At 34.1% G+C, this 23,718-nt stretch overlaps 1 protein-coding gene across 1 annotated transcript in view; it reads right to left on the bottom strand.

Moving 5' to 3' along the window:
- Positions 1 to 3,858: 3,858 nt before the first annotated feature.
- Positions 3,859 to 23,718, bottom strand: part of LOC148947358 (uncharacterized) — a 34,549-nt gene continuing 14,689 nt past the window's right edge. Inside the window, exons 2-4 of the mRNA XM_089095807.1 lie at positions 12,049 to 12,226; positions 8,180 to 8,344; positions 3,859 to 4,533 (exon numbers count right to left, since the gene is read on the bottom strand). Coding sequence (XP_088951933.1) covers positions 4,248 to 4,533; positions 8,180 to 8,344; positions 12,049 to 12,226 — 629 coding nt within the window. The 3' untranslated portion in view covers positions 3,859 to 4,247. The remainder of the gene's footprint in view (positions 4,534 to 8,179; positions 8,345 to 12,048; positions 12,227 to 23,718) is intronic.

Consider the following 23,718-nt stretch of genomic DNA (forward strand, 5'->3'; position numbering starts at 1 on the left):
ATTGTAATTTCTGTTCGTTTTGGGTTTCATTTATTTATCGATGCTGATTTGTGGTAGCTTCACGCTTGGCAGATTATTTGATTTTATTTTAGCTCATTTTTCGTTTAATGGAGTTCTTTACTTTTCTTTGAAAAATTTTTTATGTGGAACAAGCATTTTTAATTAATATCTGTTCGTTTTATATTGACATAGTCTTTCCAGAGAAAAAGAAATAATAGTTTAAATCTTTTCGTTTTTAAGACTCTATAGTTTGGCCTTCTATTTGTATGCTGGAGAAAATTTTCAGCAGTGTTTAACAACATACACCCTTTTAAAAATCTGGACACAAATAGCAGTGTTTAATTTTGTTTCATACCTCCTCTAGTTGACCTGAAATGCAAAACTTCATACCATTCACAAAATAAATCTATTTACTTTCTTTGATAGATTGGTTACACTTACGCTATTTTGATTCGATTAAATTTTAAGAGCAGAAGTAGCCACGAAAGTTTGAACATAACACCTTCAGTCGTTCTTGGGATACTGCTAAGATGCCTTATTGAAAAGTAACATTAACATAGTGATTTTTTATTTAATCTTAAGGCAACATTTAGTTTTTAAACATAATGGGCAAATGGGAAGTTGGGCGTGAGGGGGACTTGTTGCCCTCCAATCGCTTTCGACTATTAAAAAGGGCATTAGCCCTTTCTATTTTAAATCGCATGAGCCCTTTTTGAAGTTCCTGAAAAAACTCCTTCGATACGAAGTGCCCTGATCTAAACCAAAAAAAATAAATAATAAAAAAGACCTACACTGATCTTTACTATAAAAATTTCAAACCTTCCAATCACTTCCGACTATTAAAAAGGGCACTAGCCTTTTCAATTTCCAATGAAATGAACCCTTTTTGAGTTTCTACGACAACGCTTTATATAAGCACTTTATATGCCCCAGGGCATAAATTACGACCCTTGTGTGGTAAAGCTTTCTAATTTAGTTAATTATTAATTTAGTAAAAATATATAAGACGCAAATATGAAGTTTTGAAATACCACCTTTTTATTAAGATAAGGAACATATCCTGCTAAGCTCTGTTTAGCGGAAAATTGAGAAATTACCACTTCCTAATATTTACGTGGGAAGGTGTGGTTGATAAAAATGTATAAAAGATACATTTTATCGGAAGGAAATATCTTATACTAACTCTATGCCGGACTGACCTCTGGTCCGTTTTTTTAGAAATATTACCATAACGCTGAATAAGATGGGTCCAGTTATACTACCTTGGGGTATTCCGTTATAAACTGGTAGAGGTTCAGAATAAGTATTCATGTATTTGACCACTTGAGATCGTTGGCTTAAAAATGATGAGGTAATGTTTACCAGAGAGGGGTCGATTTGGAATTCATGGGAAAGTTTATCAACTAAAACATTATGGTCAACATAATCAAAAGCCTTTTCTAGGTTAACTGAGATGAGATTAGCGCAGGTATTTAGTGTCTCTAGGTTTTTCAGTATTACGTCATACATATGTACTAGATAGTGGGACGGTGACACTTTTGGGACGTTTCCAAATTGTCGGATTTCAATACGTTCTGCAATTGAGACCATGAGCCAGTCAGATAAAAATTATTAATACAGCTTTGAAAAAAATGGTATTAATGTTATTGGTCTAACTTTGTCAAAATCAACCACGGCACCTTTTTTATGAACTGGAGTTACATAACTTTTTTTCGAAAGAACCGGGAATTCGCCTGTTTTTGTGATCTTGTTGAAAATATCTATCAGTGGCTCTGAGATTTTATCAGAGAAAGGTTTTACGAGTGCGATCGAAATATGTACGGGGCAGATGCTGTTTTTTTTTAATTTTTGGATTTTATTTGTAATATAAGATTTTGTGGTTATTGGTAAATTATCTTCAGAGGTTTGGGAGGAAATTCTTTCAGGATTCAGGGGTAGGTAACGTTGGGAACTCAAACTAAGGTGGAGGTTTAAGGCGTTCGTGGTTTTTATAGGAGGCTCATTTAGGTTAAAGTTTAGTTGTTTAGATTCTTTGCACAAATAAGCTTTACTTCCTCATACCATTTTTTGGATTGGCACTGCATAAGTGATTTATTTTGTTTTTGTAGAAATTTGATGCAGCCCTACGAAGTTGCTTCGTTAAATTTTTCTTTAATTTGTTGGCCTCTAGAATTTTTCCTTCTTTAAGGCATCTAATTTTTTCAACAATTATTTTCTTAAGGTTATGATTGAAGAACGGTTTGTCAGTGGAACATTTTTTGGTATTTTTTATTAGGAATGATCCAATGTAGTGTTTAGTTAGGAGTCCATGGAGCCGTAAGACTTTGTCATTAACATCTTCTGCATTTATAGATGGGGCAGTAGATTTTAGACGGATCTGGATGGTCCTGATCGGACGTTCACTTGACGGAAATTAGAATCAAATAATATACAAGTATATTATTTTTTATTTACAGCATTGTGAAATAAAAATTACAGTGAAAGAAAATCTTGAATTGGTGAATGGTACATGAATTTCTCAAGAAGCCAAGCTCCTATTTGTTGTAGTTTTTGCTCGTTTAAAGTTTGACTTGAATACTTAGTCTAGTATTTGCTTGTTTGAACATTTATTTACTCACTTAGTTCATGTTCTCTGTTTGTTTACTATGATTGTTTAATTAATTTCTGTCTGTTCTGAGATTCATTCATTCTTTAATTGCAATTTTTGTTTGATTTGAGTTTGAAAATTATAGACATTTAATTCTACTGGCCTTAAGTTTATTGCAGCTCTTTATTTTTCTTTCAAAAACTCCTTTTTGGAAAGTTTTTTTAGTTAATTTAGCTCAACAGCCGCCTCAGCATGTCCTGAAAGTTTCAAGGTAATAGCCTTAAACGTTGTTGAGATATTGCAGACCTCCTTTTGTCATCTTGGATGCACACACCTTTGTTTGGTTTAGCTCAGAATCTCCTTCAAAATAAGGAGTTACAGCTTAAATATACTTCTCCGTTTCTGTGAAATTCCTCCCACTCTCCTCCTCAATTCCTCCTTGACGTACAGAGTGCATTTTGATTTGGCTCAACATTCCCCTCAATACACCCTTGCAACTTAATATACCTTGTCGTTCCTGAGATATTGTAGATAAGCCCTTTTGACAGCCGGAATCCAAATTTCGTCTTTTGAATTGACTTAACATCCCCTTAGTAGTGTGATGAGCCGCTGCTGATGTACTGTAGATGCGCTCTTCTGAAAACCCGGATGAACATAGTGTCTTTTGATTTAGTTGAACATCTCTCTCAGCAAGTTTGGAAGTTTCATCTTAATTATCTTAGCATTTTTAAGGGACAAAGATTCAAAGATCTCCCTGTTTCCCAGTAATAAAACCTGCATACAAGCGTCAGACAACTTGCCTACTGTACAACCCTTAACCTATGGGCTCTGGGGGCCTTGTCATTCCCGGAGACATAGTTATTGGAACTTTTGACTATTTTGAACAAAAATAACTATCTCAAAGCTTTGATAACATATCTCTAGTTTGTTTGGGTAGGGAAGGGGCTGGTTACCTTCAAATTTCTGTTAACTATTGAAAAGGGCGCAAGAGCTCTCAGTTTCCAATTGAATAAGGGCCCTTTGAAGTTTCTAGACCGCTACTTTCATACCGAGAAATCTGGTTAAACTAAATAATAAATGTAAGATAAACTTAAGTGAAATTTAATTTCTGAAGTTGTATGTTGTTCTTTTGGCCCAATAAAATATATAATAAATGAATAACCAAAAAATATTTATGCGGTAACTTTTTTCCGAGTGTAGTGAGAATGTAAAATAACTGAATCCTTTCCCTTCTCCTTTTTGAATATTCTTTGTGTAGAATTTCTTATGAAATTTTTTACCTCATTTTTTGTCTCTTTTCTGTTTTCCGTTTCTTTTTTCTATTTCAATTAAATGGCACCCTATATGTGGCATTTCATCCGAACACACATCTTCATTGTTCGGAGCTGTGACTTTAAGACCATCTGTTTTGTAGTTAGTACCACAGTTTCCATCTGATCTTTTTCTGGTTTCAAAAATACTGGATAAAGTAGTTTGGCATTAGGAATGCCAGGATAGCGAAAACATTCAATTTGATGATTTAATTCCTGCAGTAGGTTTGAACTTGCTACACTTTAGTATATTATAAAATTATAAAAAAAGTTTCACTGACGCATTCATAAATAAATACACACGCTTGTTTATGAGTGGACTCAAAAACTTCAAACGAATAAATTACACCTTATTCATGCCATTTTTGGGAGACGGTGAGATTTACTGCCGAACATCCATCATCATCATAAGAGTCCTCATCTTCGTCACAAGGAACTTGAAGCTCAACTCCATCTATGGTGTAAATTGGCTCACACTCGTTATCAGATCCGCTCCAACTTCTGAAAATATTGAATAAAGAAATGGGACATTTTGGATAGTGGAATCCACAGGTTTCTATAGATGCATTTTCTTCTCTTCCAAAGTTCTCAGCTTCTACATAACTACGTAAGAAGTCTTTTCTCCCTCGTTTTGGCCTGAAATAGTAATAACAAAAATATATACATTTATATACATATATATAACAAAAAAAAATGCAAATATATATATATATATATATATATATATATATATATATATATATATATATATATATATATATATATATATATATATATATATATATATATATATATATATATATATATATATATATATATATATATATATATATATATATATATATATAATATGTTGGTAGACTCCAGGAAGAGATTTTGAGAAAAACTTTCCAGGAACAGTTGAATACTAATCTTCAGAAATTAAAATTTGATAATGTGGAAGATGATTGGAATAATTTTAGAAAAATAATTTGTGAAGTTGCTGAAGGAGTCTTAGGAAAGAAAGCTAGGACTGCAGCTAAGAATATTAGTGAAAAAGCTGTATGTTTAATAGAAAGGAGAATGGACTTGTACAAGAATTATCTGAGTGATAGATCACATAAAAACAAAGGAATGTAAAGAAAATGGAGAAAGCATTAAAATATGAACTAAGGAGGTGTTAAGTGGAGGCCATAGATAAAATTCTTGAGGATCTGGAAGATGCAGCTAGACGGCATAATAGCATTGTACTGGCATGTTAATAAATTGTGAGGGAGTAGTCAATCCGGACTTGGCCTAGTTAAAGATAGGAATGGGACCACAATTAGCGATAAGGAAAGAATTAAAGAGAGATGGACAGAACATTTTGAGGAAAATATAAAAGTTTGTGATACCTTGGATGTGAAGGAAAATTTGTTTTGTGAGGAAGAATTAGCGACAGTTCTAAACAAAAATTAAAAAATAATAAGGCTCCAGGTGCTGATAGGGTGGTAAATGAATTTCTTACATATGGTGGCTCTTAGGTTAGAAATAAGTTACTGCAGATTATAAATATGATTTTTGAAAAAGGGGAAGTACCTAACGATTTTAGTTAAACCTTAATTATGCAACTTTATAAGAAAGGTGATAAAATTGAGTGTGGTAATTATTGAGGCATTAGTCTGGTCTCCGTAGGTAGCAAATTACTTAGTAATATGATACTTTTTAGACTGAGAGATGCCGTAGACAAAGTTTTATGAGAAGGACAGTGAGGTTTTAGAAAAGGTAGAGAATGTGTCGACCAAATTTTCACTCTTAGGTTATTAATTGAGAAGTACCTGAGTTGTCAAACTCCTTTGGTCCTCAGTTTTATAGATTATGATCAAACGTTCGATTCTGTTGATAGAAGAGCTTTAGTAAAGGTTTTATCCTTGTATGGTATACCAGATAAATACACTAAAGTGATTAGCGTGTACGATAATAACGCTGCTGCGGTTAAGTAAATTAGGTTAGCAGCTGGTTTTGTATTAAATCAGACGTTTAACAGGGTGTGTTCTATCCCCCTTTATATGAATTATTTTGATGGACTTTGTCTTAAGGAGCACAGGAAAAGCAATGGGGGACCACGGAATCAAATGGGGAGGAAAAATTCTCCTGAACTTTGATTATGCTGATGATTTAAGCATCCTAGATGAAAGTGTGAGCCCAATGAATGAACTTTTAGAGGTTTTGCGGGTTCAGGGCGCTAGAATAGGTTTGAAAATTAATGATAAGAAGACTAGGTCACTAAGGCTAGGAATAAGTGAAGATGAAAAGCTGACGTTGGGTAATAAAAAGATTGATCAGGTGGGCAGCTTCACTTACCTTGGTAGTATTATTACTAAAGATGGTGGGATCAGTGAAGATGTTTTAAGTAGAATACCCAAGGCTCAGGGTGTTTTTTGGGCATTTAAAAGAAGTTTGGAAGAACAGGAAGATAAGTCTGCAAATAGAGATTAGAATATTAGAAGCTTCAGTGATGACAGCGGTCAAATATGGCTCTGAAGCATGGGTGCTTCGAAAAGCGGATGAAGATTTGCTATATATTTTCCAGAGAAATTGCTTAAGGATTGTTCTGGGTACCTGGCTGACTGACCGTATTTCATACAATAGACTGTACGAAAAATGTTCTTCAATACCGTTTTCTTGGGCTATAATGAAAGAAAGATTGAGGTGGCCAGGGCACCTTGTGCGGATGAAGGATGACAGATTGCTGAAGATTGTTCTTTTCGGCCAAAACTCTAGGGCTAAACGGAAAACAGGACGTCCTCGTTTGGGGTGTGAGGATGTCATAAAGAAAGATTTAAAGGAAATGGGAACTTTGCGGGAGGGTGTAAAAAGGTAGACTTTGAATAGATTGGGATGGAGGAGGAGTCTGTGTAGCTCTGTCAGCTTCAGGCGGCTTGGTGCTGCGGTGAGGTGTTAGTAGTAGTAGTAGTAGTAATAATAATTCAAAATCAAGACGACCAGAAATTTCTATTAAAGAAAATTAGATATTCGTTTATGACTTTGAGAGAATAATTAAAAATACTTTCCGTAAAAGAAGTTTTTCAAAGAAAAGTAAAGGCCATTTTAAACTTAAGATCAGCAGATAAAAATACCTGTTAAAATTCAAACCCAAAACGACGAAATTACTATTAAAGAATAAATGAAACCCAAAACGAACAGAAATTAATTAAACAGTCACAGCAAACAAATATACAACAGGTACTAATATAAATGAATAAACAAATCTTAAAAAGAGTAGAACTTAAGTCGAATATGCGAATCAAGCTTAAAACAAACGAAAATCTTTTAGTAGTAAAGAGTATGAAAATCAAGCTTAAAACGAACATAAATCAATGCTAACAAGATTTTGTCAGCTGTCCCCTTCCCCAACTGTAAAAGTTTAAAGCCTAGTATTGCTCGTCAATAATAGCTTTGTACATATTTCACATTGTAAATTCCATATGTACAATGAAAAAAGAAGAAAACAGAAAAAATGTTCAAGTGACATTTAAACCTCCTGATAAACTTCAAAACCCAGAAATATTTTTGAATGCCATTGTTTGTTCGCCCCAGACCTCTTTGACTAGTTCCCTCCATTGCACTAAAAAGACAGTTATAACTGAAATATAACCATAGGGATATATTAAACTATTTATTTTTTACAAAGATAATAAAAATTTTTGATCCGAGGTGAAAGACGGAGAAAACTAATGGGCTGGTGGTTACCACGCTAGTAAAAAAAAGTAGAACATGCAATTGAAAAAATATGAAATGATTCAAGATCAAGTAACAGGATAGCTCCTGAGCGAATGATTTTACAAGTAATAATCTCTTCTGTACCCACACAATGAAATGTCTTGTTATCGTCACTTCATGGTTTTCTATGAGCAACAAAATCAAAAGCTCTAATTTTCTTGAGTACCCAAAATTAGCGTGCTACTGCCCCAACTTTAGACCACTAGACGCTCAACTTGGGCACCGAAAAACTGACTTTAATTTTATTGATAATCCTAAAACTTAAAGCTAGCAGCAAGACTAAAGACGTATATATTTAGAGCAAAAAAACTTATAGTGTATCCATCTGAGGTCAAACAAAAGTAGGCAGTCCACCAACAGGGAGGGGCGGGGGAGGGGAGAGGGCACAAGACAAGATTTAAAGGAACGTGAACAAATGACAAAGTTTAGGTTTCAAATAAATTGGTGTTGAGAAGGCGCGTGTACAGCAATGGTAGTCTCAGGTAGCTTGGTACAGCAGTGAGTTGTTAGTAGTAGTATTGTCATTAGCATATAAACTTACGTTAGCATTATTGTAATTATCTCACCAATCATGGTCATGTCACCGATAGGGTGCCTTTGCATTTCACAAATGGTTCGAAGCAAACAAGATCGGCCATCTACGCCCATTACTGCCAGAGCAGATTCTAATGCCTTGAATAATTTATACTGATCATCCTCGATACTCCTGAAAAATGAATCTGTTAGTAGTTCCGAATTGAGGCAAAACATACCTCTTGAGATAAACCCACTCCTACAATTCCTATCGTTTTATATACTTCTTCCTAGCCATTCAAAAAACTGTTGGTCTCTGTATGCATTGAAGTTTCATGTAATTAAGAGATATACACAACTGGCATCAGTATTCTCCAGTTTAAAGAGGATTTTATATTTGATGATCTGTAGAACATTTTCATTGGTTAAATCATTATTTAGTTTTACCCGCAAGAATGTTCTCTCCCTTTCCCAGAATTTCAACAAGTATTAGTATCCTCACCTGTTGTTCCCTGGATAGTGCATACATGTAATTTTAATAGCCTCAATACAATGTTTCTTTCTATTTCTCACCGAGCCCCTCCCCTTCTTCAACTAAATATTTAGTATCTACCCAGCTCTTTAATACCCTTCGAGATTTTCAACTTAATCCTTCAAGCTGTTCCTGAGATAACATAGATGCTTCATTTTGACAATGCTGAATGTCCGTAATGATTTCATGGGATACATCACTAATTCACTAGAGATGAATTTTAGTCAAACGAGGGCTCATAGTGCCAAAATTCTTAGTCAGGTTAGAAACCAAACCATTAGACCCTCGTCCATGGCCCACCATGGGCTCTTTCTAATTTTATGAGCTCTTTCCGAGATTGTTCAAGACACCTATAGTTTTCACTACAAACAAGGATTTGGCTACTGCCCGTTTCCCTAACGGCAAAAACATAAAGTCGACTGTGTATTTTGCGCTTTACTAAAACAAATTATATTACTAATATTTTCTTTTGTACTTGCTACAGCATTGAAAATAAAATAAAAATTGCAGTGAAATAAGATATTGAGCTGATGAGCCTTCAGCAATTAATAGCATTATATGTCAAATATTTAGTTTAATTTCAGTAGCTCCTGCCAAGACTGTTTTAAGACATATACAGTTTTATTTTGGAATTTATTTTAGGATAAAAAATATTTTGAAATATGGCATTTTGGAAAACTTGAAACTTTGGCAGTCAAAAATGAACAGAAATTAACTAAACAATCATTGTGAAAAAACATACAACAAGCACTAATATAAATGAATAAATAAATCTTGAAAGGAGTAAAGCCTAAATTGAGTATGCAAACCAAGCTTAAAACGAACAAAAAAACTTTGCTATTGAAGCATAAATGAAACCCAAAATGAACAGGAATTAAATAAACAATAAATGCAAACAAACATACAATAGATATTAATGTAAATGAATAAACAAATCTTAAAACGAGGGAAACTTAAATTGAATATGCAAATCAAGCTTGAAACCAACAAAAATCACTACAAACAAGATTGGGTATCGCCTCCTTCTCTCACTGTAAAAGTCTAAAACCTACTACGTTATTGGTGCTTTACTGAGAAGAAATTATATTACAAACATTTTCTTTTCTACTTATTACAGCAATGAATATAAACATAAGGTTATAGTAGAATTAAATTTTGAACTTATGGACTTTTAGCAATTAATAGTATTATATATCAAACATTCAGTTTAATTTATTACTTCTTTCCAAGACTGTTCAAGAAAAATATAGTTTCACTAAAAACAGGAGTTTGTATACTGCCCCCTTCCCTAACTGTAAAAGTCTCGACCCTTCTGCGTCATTGGCGCTTTACTGAAAACAAATTATATTACAAATATTCTCTTATCCAGTTATTACAGCATTGAAAATGAAAATGAAACAAAATCTTGGACTGATGATCCTTCAACAATTAATATCATTATTTATCAAATATTCAGTTTGATCTTTTTTTGTAATTTCCAAGACTGTTCAGGACACATATAGTTTTTAGTAAAGTGCCAATGACGCAGTATGTTTTAGACCTTTACAGTGAGAGAAGGAGGCAGTACTTAAACTCTTGTTTGTAGTGATTTTTATTCGTTTCAAGCTTTATTCACATATTCAATTTAACTTTCACTCGTTTTAAGATTTATTGATTCATTTATTTTACTACCTATTGTATGTTTGCTTGCTATAATTGTTTTTTTAATTTTTATTCGTTTTAAACTTGATTTATACTTCAATAGCAAAATATTTTTGTTCGTTTTAAGCTTGATTTGCATATTCAGTTTAAGCTTTACTCGTTTTAGGATTTCTTTATTCATTTATACTAGTAACTGTTGAATGTTTTTTGCTATGATTATTTCTTTAATTTCTGTTCGTTTTGGGTTTCAGTTATTCTTAATAGTAATTTCTGGTCATTTTGAGTTTGAGTTACTGTAGATTTTTATCTCTTTTGATCTTAATTTTAATATTATCTTTATTTTTCTTTCAAAAACTTATGTTTTGGAAAATGTCTTTAGTTAATTTTAGAAAGGAGAGAGGATGCTTTGACCAAATTTTCACTCTTAGATTAATAATACAGAAATGTCTGAGTCATCAGGCCCCTTTAGTCCTCAGCTCTTTAGGTTCTGAGGAAGCAGTTGATTCAGCTGATAGAAGAGTTTTAGCAAAGATCCTATCCCTGCATTATATACCATATAAATACATTAAAGTGATAAGTGCTATGCAAGAAATACCATTGCTGCGGTTAAGGTAGGAAATGAGTTTAGCACCTGGTTTCGGGTTAAATCAGGCTTGAGCAGGGTTGTGTTATATGCCCCTTTATATTGATAATTTCGATGGACTTTGTCCTAAGGAGTGTACCAAAGACAATGGGAGAACACGGATTCAAATGAAGAAGTAAAATTTTCCTACGCTTAGATTATGCTAATGATTTAAGCATCCTAGACGAAAGTTTTAGCATAATAAATTCATTTTTAGAGATTATGTGAGTTCATGTTGCAAGAATAGGTTTGAAAATCATTGTTAAGAAGACTAAGTCGCTAAGAATACGAATAACTGAAGGGGGAGAAGTGATTGTGTTTAATGAGAAGATCGATCAAGTGGACAGCTTCACTTACCTAAGTAGTATTATTAGTAATGACGATGGGCGCAGTAAAGATATTAAAAGTAGAATAGCCAAGCCTCAGGGTGTTTTTTTTAGAGTTATAAAAATAGCTGTAAAAATAAATAGAAAAATAAATGAAAAAAGGAGGAATAGAAAATTGAATTTGCGCGCCGAGGTTAGAATATTCATAGCTACAGTGATGACATTGGCCAAATATAGTTCTGAAGCTTGGGTGCTCTGAAAAACTGAGGAGAATTTGCTAGATGTTTTCCAGAGAAATAGCCTACAGATTGTTTTGGGTACCTTTCTGACTGAACGTATCTCAAACAGTAGGCTGTACGAAAAATGCTTGTCAGTCTCTGTTTTTTAGGCTATAATGAGAGAATAGTTGAGATGACTGCGACACGTTCCGCGGATAGGACCAATCGAAAGCAGGTCACACCCCCGATTGGGTTTGAAAATGTTGTAAGGAGATATTTAAGGGAAATGGGAACTTCCTGGGAGGGTGCAAAGAGGGAGGAATTAAATAGATTGGGATGGAGGAGAAGCGTGCATAGCTGTGTTGGCCTCAGCCGGCTTGGTGCTGCTCTTAGTTGCTAGAAGTAGTATTAATTAGTTTCTTTGTTTACTAACGTGAACAATTCAGGAGATTTCAATTAAACCTTTTTTTAAGTGAAATTCAGGAGTAGATAAAACATTGGTGACTGTTAGAGAGCTAAATTTCTTTAAACTTATTGTGGAAACTTCATAGTAATTACCTTTTCTTTTCTGTTCCTATTTTTTCATCAAACAACGAGTCAAGAAATAAGGTGACGGGAAAAATCACTTGCCATAGACCTCGAATTGCATTTCGACCAGTTCCTTGAGTAACAAGTGGTATATTTAAACGATTATTTATAATCCAGAGTGGCCTTAGCAATATTGCGTTCCGGCTTGCTGTAAAACATATAATTTATTTGAAGTAGAATGAATGTCACTAGTGATTTATGTAAGTGAAATTCAGTTAAATAAATATGGTGGCGTAGCCCAAGGTATGTTCTCCAACAATTACGAAAAAAAATTCATTCATCGACCACAAGCCACTTATTCAAAAGGCTTCATGGGCCTTGAAAGAGGGGAGTGATGCACTTTCTATTTAGAAACGGGTCATAAACAATGAATAAATAAAAGAAAGAGACAGAAAAAGAAAAATAAAGGCCATTGAAATTCATAATAATTTCTTATGGTCATTCAACAGAGAATAGACCGGCTCCCTTGGATCCCAAACAACATATAATACTAATAACGAAGACAGTTTAAAAAAAAATAACAAAATATATATAATAATAAAAGAAAAAAAATGCAAGTCCAAAAAAATAAAGTAAAAAACAAAACGAAACAAAACGGAACAAAATCCATGATATAACAGCTGTTTCTGTTTCTGTGTCTTTCAGCAGGTGCCTGAAGTATATTCACCCATTAGGCAAAGAAGACAGATTAGCTTATTTGTTCTAGGAGCCGATGTTCACCCCCCCCACCCATAAAAAACTCCTCCAGAAAATACCCCATGGAAGATACCCCTGTATAATACATCCCCCCAAGAAAAATTATCCCTGCTAAATTACCCCTCCTCCCCGGAAAAAACCCTCTTCTTCTGGGATTTTCTAGGACCCTTGTTTTGATGGGACTATCCCTGGGGAAAACTAAGTCCGTTGAAACACGCTCCTTTTGGTATCTTCCCCTTCCCCCCTACACAAAGATCTACCACCCCTCCCTAATTATAGATCACTGTATTATGAAGTAACTCACTTTAGTTAAGTAAAGGATTAAAATAAACGCCAAAAACATTGTTTTGCAATAAGAAGGGAGGTGTCCCCTTGTATCACTTTTGTGGACATTATATACATTTTTCTATGGAAAAATCTTGCCAGACAATTTGATCCCCGCTGAAAATTTCCCCTGGACAATTCCATCGTAACATTCTCTGTATATGTAAAATTATAAGACCAATAAAAGAGATTCTATGGAAGAATCTAGGGAAATTATTATTATTATTATTATTATCATTATTATTATTATTATTCATTTATTGCCCGTCAAAAAAAGGTACAAAAGGTACAGTAGACGGAGTAATCACTAAAGAAAACAAAAAAAAAAGGAAGAAAAAGAAGGACACAAACACACATTGAAAATTCAAATACATGACAAAATACTCTTCATTACATTAATACGAACAATGATAAAAGTTTCTTTTAAAACGGGAGAGAGATTTATTAATACTAATCTTATTATTATTCATTTAATACCCATCAAAAAAAGGTACATATACGGAATAATCACTAAAATGACATAAAAAAAAAAAGAGAGAGAAAAAAAATTCATTACATGCATTACAATAATACAAAAAAAACTATTGTGAACAAATTGGTGACCATGGATGATTAAACTTACTTTGAAAACGGGATAGAGATTTATAAATGCTAATATTAGGGTCAGCTAGCTTATACAAATGAATAATTTTACGGTTTCCTGTCAAAGGGGGCAAATGTAGAAGATATTTAGTAAATCTGAAGAAGATTGATTGTAGGTGCTTTTTATCTGTAACTCTAAAGAATTTCCAGAAAGGAGCAATGTAAACCAGATGTGGAAGGGCTGTGGCGTTGTAAATGGATGATAGAAGGTAATGGTTGAAATGTAGTTTACTTTTTATAATTCCAGCGTAAGAAATGGTAATTTTATGCTCATTGTGAGAAATCAACAAATGATGTGTGTGGCCTGTAGATGTGCCAATTGGAAGGCCCAGGTATGTAATATGGTCTGCGGGTTTAACAAGAAAACCGTCCATATTTAGAAAAGAAGTAGAGGGATTTCAGAATGTAACAGTGACAAGGTAATCCACGACAAAACACTACTGAAATGCTCCAAATCTTACATTTCAGGGAAAAAAATACAAAATGAACTTTGACAAATCTTCAGATTGTATCAGTGACAAGGTAAACCACGATGAAACCCTATTGAAATATTCAAACTCTTACATTTCAACGAAAAAAAATCCAAAATGAATTTTGAAACATAATAAGAATATAATAGTGAGAAGTTAAACCACGACAAAACACTACTGAAAGATTCCAACTATTATATTTCAATGAAAAAAAATCCAAAATGAACTTTGAAACATCAGGAGAGTTTAACAGTGACAAGGTAAACCATGACAGAACACTACTGAAATATTCCAACTCTTACATTTCAACGAAAAAAATCCAAAATGAACTTCGATATATTTTCAGAATGTAACAGTGACAAGGTAATCCACGACAAAACACTACTGAAATATTCCAACTCTTATATTTCAATGAAAAAAAAAAAAAACCAAAATGAACTTTGAAACATCAAGAGAGTTTAACAGTGACAAGTTAAACCATTACAGAACACTAATGAAATACACCAGCTCTTAAATTTTAATAAAAAACATCCAAAATAAACTTCGAAACATGTTAAGAATGTAACAGAAATAAGGCAACCCACGACAAACGACTTCTGAAATATTGCAAATCTTACATTTCAACAAAAAAAAAATCCAAAACGTAATATGAAACATTTTCAGAATGTAACAGTAACATGGTAAACCACGACAAATCACTGATGAAATATTCCAACTCTTACATTTCAACGAAAAAAAAAATCCAAAATGAACTTTGAAACATCAAGAGAATATAACAGTGACAAGGTAAACCACGACAAAACACTTCTGAAATATTACAACTCTTACACTTCAACAAAAAAAAAATAATCCAAAATGAACTTAGAAACGTCAAGATAATGTAACAGTGTCAAGGTAAACCACGACAAAACACTACTGAAATATTCCCAATCTTATATTTCAACGAAGAAAAAAAAATCTAAAATGAAATTTGCAACATCTTCAGAATGTCACACACACACAGACACACACAAACATACACACAAACGCATAAATACAACACACACACACACAAGCACACACACAAACACACACACACAGACATACAAAAAAACACACACAAACACACTCACACACAAACAAACACAAACAAAAAAACAAACAAAAATAAAAACACACACAAAAAACACACACACACACAAAAACAAACAAACACACACAACACACAAAAAAACAAACACACAAAAACAAAACAAACACAAACACACACACAAAAAAAAAAACAAACAAACAAACACACACAAACACACACACACACAAACACACAAACAAAAACACACACACACACAAACACACACACACAAAAACACACAAACAAACACACGCACAAAAACAAAAACAAAAAAACACACACACAAACACACAAACACACACACACAAACACACACACACACAAAGTGATGGGGTTTCCGTGGATGGGGCATGGGGTAAACGCATAGACCTGTAGAAAGCGACTGTTTCCGTGGGTGGGGATGGGGTAAACGCTTAGACCTGTAGAAAGTGACATGGTGAAGGGAACACCTATTTTCTGGGACCCCCCAGAAAACAGTCACTTTTTACAGGTCTATGCGTTTACCCCATCGCCCATCCAAGGAAACCCCATCACTTTGTGTGCGTGTGTTCGTGTCTGTGTGTGTGTTTGTGTGTGTGTGTGTGTGTGTGTGTGTGTGTGTGTGTGTGTGTGTTTGTGTCTATCTGTTTGTGTGTGTGTGTGTGTGTGAGTGTTTTTTTTTGTCTGCTTGTTTGTGTTTGTGTGTTTTTGTGTATGTGTGTTTGTCTGTTTGTGTGTTTGCGTCTGTGTGTCTGGGTGTTTGTTTGTGTGTGTTTGTGTCTGTGTGTGTGTTTGTGTGTGTGTGTGTGTTTGTGCGTGTGTTTCTGTGTCTGTTTGTCTGTGTCTTTGTTTTTGTTTTTCTTTGTTTGTGTGTGTTTTTGTGTGAGTGTTTGTGCCTGTGTCTGTTTGTGTTTTTTTGTGTGTGTGTGTTTTTGTGTGTGTGTTTGTGTGTGTGTTTGTGTCTGAGTGTTTGTTTCTGTGTGTTTGTTTGTTTGTGTTTTTGTGTGTTTGTGTTTGTGTGTATGTGTGTGTGTTTATGTTTGTGTGTTTGTGTTTGTGTGTGTTTGTGTGTGTTTGTTTGTGTGTTTGTATGTGTGTGAGTATGTTTTTGTGTGTGTTTGTGTTTGTGTGTGTGTGTGTGTGAGTGTTTTTGTTATTGTGTGTTTGTGTTTTTGTGTGTGTCTTTTTGTGTGTGTTTGTTTGTGTATGTGTGTGTTTGTTTGTGTGTTTGTATTTCTTTGTGTTTGTTTGTGTGTGTATGTGTTTGTGTATGTGTGTGTGTGTGTTTTTGTGTTTGTGTGTGTGTTTGTGTATGTGTGTGTGTTGTTGTGTGCGCGTGTTTGTATGTGTGTGCGTTTGTGTGTGTGTTTTGTGTGTGTGTGAGTGTTTTTTTGCGTGTTTGTGTTTTTGTGTGTGTTTTTGTGTGTGTGTGTGTTTTTTTTTGTTTGTTTTGGTTTGTTTTTGTTTTTGTGTCTGTGTTTTAGTTTGTTTTTGTTTGTATGTTTGTGTGTTGGTTTGTGTGTTTTTGTGTGTGTGTGTGTGTTTGTGTGTCTGTGTGAGTGTTTGTGTCAGTGTGTTTGTGTTTGTTTTTGTTTGGGCGTTTTTGTGTGTGTTTGTGTGTGTGTGTGTGTGTTTGTTTGTGTTTGTTTGTGTGTGTGTGTGTGTTTGTGTGTGTGTCTGTGTATGTGTTTGTTTGTGACATTCTTAAGATGTTTAAACTTTCATTTTGGATTTTTTTTTTCGTTTAGATGTAAGAGTGGTAATATTTCATTAGATTCTTGTCGTGGTTTACCTTGTCACTGTTGAATTCTCTTGATTTTTCAAAGTTCATTTTTGATTTTTTTTTTCGTTGTAGTGTAAGAGTTGGATTATTTCAGTAGTGTTTTGTCGTGGTTTACCACATCACTGTTACATTCTCTTGGTGTTTTTTGGATTTTTTTTTTCGTTGAAATATAAGAGTTGGAATATTTCATTAGTGTTTTGTCGTGGTTTATCTTGTCACTGTTACATTCTGAAGATGTTTCAAAGTTAATTTTTGACTTTTTTTTTGTTGAACTGTAAGAGTTTGAATGGTTCAGTAGTGTTTTGTCGTGGTTTACCATGTCACTATTACATACTGAAAATTTTTCGAAATTCATTTTGGATTTTTTTCGTTGAAATGCAAGAGTTGGAATATTTCAATAGTGTTTTGTCGTGGTTTACCCTGTCTCTGTTTCATTCTTAAGATGTTTCAAAGTTCATTTTGGATGTTTATCATTGAAATATAAGAGTTGGAATATTTCAGTAGTGTTTTGTCGTAGTTTACCTTGTTAATGTTACATTATCTTGATGTTTCAAGTTCAATTTGGATTTTTTTTTTCGTTAAAATGTAAGAGTTGGTATATTTCAGTAATGTTTCGTCGTGGTTTACCTTATCACTGTTAAATTCTGAAGATGTTTCAAAGTTCATTTTGTATTTTTTTCGTTGAAATGTAAGAGTTGGAATATATCAGTAGTGTTTTTTCGTGGATTACCTTGTCACTGTTACATTCTGAAAATATTTCAAAGTTCATTTTGGATTTTTTTTCGTTGAAATATAAGAGTTGGAATATTTCAGTAGTGTTCTGTCATGGTTTATCTTGTCACTGTTAGACTCTCCTGATGTTTCAAAGTTCATTTTGGATTTTTTTTCATTGAAATATAATAGTTGGAATATTTCAGTGTAGTGTTTTTTTGTGGTTTACCTTGTCACTATTACATTCTCTTGATGTTTCAGAGTTCAATTTGTATTTTTTTCGTTGAAATGTAAGAGTTGGAATATTTCAGTAGTGTTTTGTCGTAGTTTACCTTGTCACAGTTACATTCTGAAGATGTTTCAAAGTTCATTTTGTATTTTTTTCGTTGAGATTCAAGATTTGTAATATTTCAGTAGTGTTTGTCGTGGATTACCTTGTCACTGTTACATTATGAAAATGGTTCAAAGTTCATTTTTTATTTTTTTTCGTTGAAATGTAGGAGTTGGAATATTTCAGTAGTGTCTTGTCGGAGTTTACCTTATCACAGTTACATTCTGAAGATTTTTCTAAGTTACTTTTGGTTTTTTCTCTTCGTGAAACATTTAAACTTATCTTTCTCCTCATGAAACTGCTAGCAAAATAGCGCACAAACAATATTCTGATCTACTTGATGAAAAAAAAATAATGACCAGCATACACATTCCATTTTATTTCTTATTCAAAGATATCAATGTATGTAAAAAAAAAGTTGAAAAAATATATCATGTTAAAAAAAGGGGGGGAGGGTCGGAGGGAGAAGGGTTGGAGGGGGTTGGGTTAGCAGGGGGTTGGGGTTGGGGGTTAGGGGCAGGATTTGGAGGGGGGGGGCAAAAAGTTGGGGGGAGGGGTCCTTGGGGTTGGGGTAGGGGTCCTTACAAAACTGTTCAAATGGTAGTTGTGTATTATACCGAACGTAGTTGAGAATCGTCCAAATAAAAAATATTTGTATCTTTGAATAGGAGTTAGCATTACCTCAGATAGTTTACCATTTTCGTTTCTGTCAACTCCTATAATCATACCATGATTAAGAATCATGCCTAACATTAAAACGTTCATCACAGTTCGAATAACTCATCGTCAGGGTTTTTATACCCGTGTTCAAGGTCAAACACAAAAAAAACACGCCTAAACATATTGCTTAACAGACAGAATTTCGTAACTTCATACCAGGAAAAGAATCACCATACCACGAAAACAGCCATGACTTTTAACAGAAACATGGAATTTAATATCAAAAGCATTGTTTCCTGAACAACACGAATTTTCATGGTAGGCTTTCAATGACTGGGTACGTGTCTTGTTGGAATAATGGGATATGTGTCTTGTCGGAAGGTGGGGGGAATGTCTCGTTGAAACTGTTATAGCTACACTACTACTTCCGTATAAGAGGGGAACTGCCCCTTCCTTACCCTAACTCCGACTCATGGTCGTAGAAACTTTGGAGGATGCCCGTTCGACCAGAAATTGAGAGTTCTAGTCTCTTTTTTTTATAAGTTGAAAGTGATTGGAGACCAACCAAACCAGGTCCGAAAACTGTTTTTGATATCTGGTCCTTTTGTTACCTCTTAGGCATCTGTTCAACATTGAGGTACCAATTTTGTAATTTCTCTTTGGCTGCTCAGTTTTGCGTGTGGGGAACTTTTCCATGGGGAATTATCGGGGGGAGGGGGAGGGATTTATCACAAGGGGAAAATTTTCCGGGAAAGAATTTTCCGTGGGGAGGGGGATGTTTTCCTGGGGGAATTTCCCGCTTCGGAGAATTTTCCGGGAAGTATTTTACAGAGGGAATAGATTCCTGCAGAGGAGAATATCCTGCAGGGGGAATTTTCCGGGGAGTATTTTCCGGTTAGAACTACCAGGGGGTTATGTTCCGCGGAGGAGGGGGGAGTTTTTTCGCTGGGGATATATTCCGGGGGTGTTATTCGGGGAGTTAATTCCGGAGAGTATTTTTTTGGTGGGGGGTATTTTCTAGTAGAGTATTTTCTTCGGTCGGAGGGGTATTTTTCGCGGGGGTATTTTCCGAGGGGATAAATGCCAAGACCTATTTGTTCTAGCCTAACAGGCTAAAATTACAATAAATAAATAAAAGATAAAAAAATTATACAGTGACGCTAAAACTGAGAAAAGGTTAAAAAAAAAATGATGATATGCAGCACAATAGTTGCTGCCTAAGTAAAGAGCAAAGTCCGTATATTCACTTGGAGTTTTACAGACAAACTATAAAGTAAATAAACCAATCAAACTGCACTAAAACTGTTTCTGGTAGTTCAATTGGCTTATTTACTTTTCATTTTTTCCGTAAAAAAATAAAAGGGAAATGTCGCTGAACCTTAAAACTTGTAATATGATTACATTAACTTGCCCTTGGAAAGAGCTGTTGCAACTTTCAATTGCCCATTCATGACTCTAAAATTTTCAAATTCCTTTTCTAGGTCCCTTTGAGAATACTGGGTCTAAGAAAAGTACATAAATAATGTCAATCATGCACGGCCTCTAGTCTATAGGATTGCATACTTTCGTTTTGAATTAAATCAGCAACAAGAAACCCTGATTCTTGCCTTCTACATTCTTTCCTAATATTCCAAATATCAACCGGAGAGGTCAAGTGAAAAAACAGATAATTCAATTAATCTCAGGCCGACCCATGTCTTCCAGGAACGAAGGTGGCGATAGCTTTTGCATTCGAGCCAGCCTAAATGGAGAAACTTATGAAAATTGAAGCTCATTTGGGATAACTGGTGGCTGTCTGTGGACGCATGTGGTGGCATTAGAGGATCCAGGGTGTAAGGTATTTACAGTAACAACACAATTTTGATCTTTATCTAGCAAATTTTTTTTCATGTCAAATTGGTTTTCATGTAATTGTCATTTATGCATTTATTTTCCCCTTCCTCGCCTCCTCAAATCATCTTTTAACTCCTGTCCAGCTTCTGGATGCATGACACATTTGGTACTGATTTTTTCCTTTTTTTTACCTTGAAATTTCGCGGTCAAGATAGTACAAAAGTAATACACTTGTACATATAAACAATCATTCATTTTATAACCCAATATCCACAATATCCTAATTTATCCGCAACACAAAGGGAGAAGAGAAGGAAAAGAAAATTATTCAATGCTTTCATAACTACCCAAAACTTTCTTTTTCAGCAAAAACAAATTTGAGTAGTGGTAGAAAACATCATTTTTTAATATTTACAGCATAGGGATATAAAAGTAGTTTTTTCAAAGCATTTTAAAATACATTATCGCAAATTACAATACGAACTAAATTTTAAGTTTTAACTTGGATTCCTTCCCATACTCTAAGTTTTCGATTTACTTGGGCCAAAATCAAAGAAGTTAGTCTTGAAAACACCAGGTCTTTAGCAATTAAGCAGAATAGGAATAATAATATAATGAACGTTTTTGCTTTACAAAAAATTGTCCTCAACGATGAGAAACATAAAGGTGAATTATGTATTGAATTTTTATTCCTCCAAATTTCCTTCCATTTTTTTTTTTTTTTTTTTAAAGAACTATATCTTTGATTTTGTCATGAAGGATTCTACGTTTCTTAAATAGATTAAATAAAAAAAACAAGTTTTTTTAACTGAAAGTAAGGAGCGACATTAAAACTTAAAACGAACAGAAATTATTCCGTATATGAAAGGGGCTGTCCCCTCCTCAACGCTTCGCTCTTTACGCTAAAGTTTTTTATTGTTTTAAAAAAAAAGTTATGAAACAGAGTGAAACTTTAGCGTAAAGAGCGAGGCGTTGAGGAGGGGACAGCCCCTTTCATATACGGAATAATTTCTGTTCGTTTTAAGTTTTAATGTCGCTCCTTACTTTCAGTTTAAAAAACTTGTTTTTTTATTTAATTTCTGATCGTTTTTTAGTTAATGCAGCTTTTATTTTGGCTCACTGTCATTAAATAAGTAAACAAAATTTGCATAAAAATTTTACTTTTCTTTTGCTAAATAGATGTTTCTAAATTTGGTTATGACGTAATTTACAAATTAACTTACGTAACGAACTTCTATATTTGTATATTTTTCTTCTGGCAAAAAATACAAAATTTCAGATTTTTGCAGATAGGAGATTCAAACCTATGTTATTGGGTTTTCTGATACGCTGATTTTGACGGTGTGATTTTCATTAAAATTCTTTCACTCGTAGGGGGTGTTTTCCCCCTTTTTCAAAAATCAGGTAAATTTTTTCAGGCTCTTATCCTTTCATGAGTAATACTAAACTTAATAAAATTTATATATTTAGAATCAGCATTATAAACCCATTCTTTTGATACATTTATTGACATCAAAATTCCGTTTTTAAAAGTTTTGATCACTACTGAGGCGTATCGCTTGTTTTTTTGTTGTTTTTTTTAATTACGTATATGTTATTACGTATATGAGGGGGTTCTCCCCTTAGTCAATACCACGCTCTTTACGTTAAAAGTAAAAAAAAGTTAATTCACAAACCCCTTAATCACAAAGGCCGTTTAGTTAGAATAGATAGCTCTTTTGAAAGCACTAAAAAAAACTGTAGCGTAAAGAGCGAGGTATTGACTTGGGGGAGAACCTCCTCATATACGTTATAATTTCTGTTCCTTTTAAATTCTAATGTTGCTTCTTATTTTCAGTTGAAAAAAACTTTTTTTTTTAATTTAATTTCTGATCGTTTTTTAAATAATGCTTGGAAATCCGGCGCCACCTTCATAGAAATGTCCCCTACGCCAAAGAAACATCCTCCACGGAAAAATTCTCCCGAGTAACCCCATCTTCCAGCCCCACCCTCCCAGAAAAAAAATCCTTCCTGAAAATGTCTGTATACTTCCCAATAACCAATAAATAATGCTGGCATGTCCGGCGCCCCCTTCATGGCAATTTCCCTTCCCCCATGAAAATTTCCTTCATGGACAGATCCTCCAACATAACCCCCGACCCCCCCCCCACTACCAGAGAAAAACCCTCCTGAAAACGTCTGTATACTTCCCAATAACCAATACTATATGTTAACATTGGGTAAAGTTCATAACTTTTAGCCCTCCCCCCGGGGACTTCGGGGGATTAAGTCATCCTAAAAGATATAGTTATCATATTTTCGACGACACTGAACAAAATGGCTATCTAAAAATTTTGATTAGGCGACTTTGGGAAAAAAATGAGCGTGGGAGGGGGCCTAGTTGCCCTCCATTTTTTTTGGTCACTTAAAAAGGGCACTAGAACTTTTAATTTCCGTTCCAATTTGCCCTCATACGATATTCTAGAACCACTGGGTCAATACGATCACCCCTGGGAAAAAAAAACAAATAAACACGCATCCGTGATCTTTCTTCTGGCAAAAAATACAAAATTCCACATTTTTGTAGATAGGAGCTTGAAACCTGTACAGTATGGTTCTTTGATACGCTGAATATGATGGTGTGATTTTCATCAAGGTTCTATAATTTTTAGGGGGTCTTTCCCCCTTTTTTTGAAAATCAGCCAAACTTTCTCAGGCGCGTAACTTTTGATGCGTAGCACTAAACCTGATGAAAGTTATATATTTGAAATCAGCATTGAAATCTGATTCTTTTGATGTATCTATTGGTATCAAAATCCCGTTTTCTAGAGCTTCGGTTACCATTGAGCCGGGTCGCTCCTTACTTACAGTTCGTTACCACGAACTGTTTGATGATTAGAATTTACATAGAAAGGTTCTTATATGAGCTGAATCGTTGCAATCATTTTCAGGATTATTCAAATTTTTACTGAATGTAAATTTTTGTTTGTTTTATGTAATAGCTTTCTATTGATAACTCAAAAGACTGCTGTCTTGATTCCCTAGTCTTATGATTTTCAATCTCATTCATTCAAGCAAATTAAATTTGTCTTCTATGTTTAATTTGTTGACATAGCATTAT

The sequence above is a fragment of the Artemia sp. Qi Xiang Cuo genome, chromosome 10 (genome assembly GCF_049724085.1).
Source record: "Artemia sp. Qi Xiang Cuo chromosome 10, ASM4972408v1, whole genome shotgun sequence".
In the NCBI taxonomy this organism is placed as follows: domain Eukaryota; kingdom Metazoa; phylum Arthropoda; class Branchiopoda; order Anostraca; family Artemiidae; genus Artemia; species Artemia sp. Qi Xiang Cuo.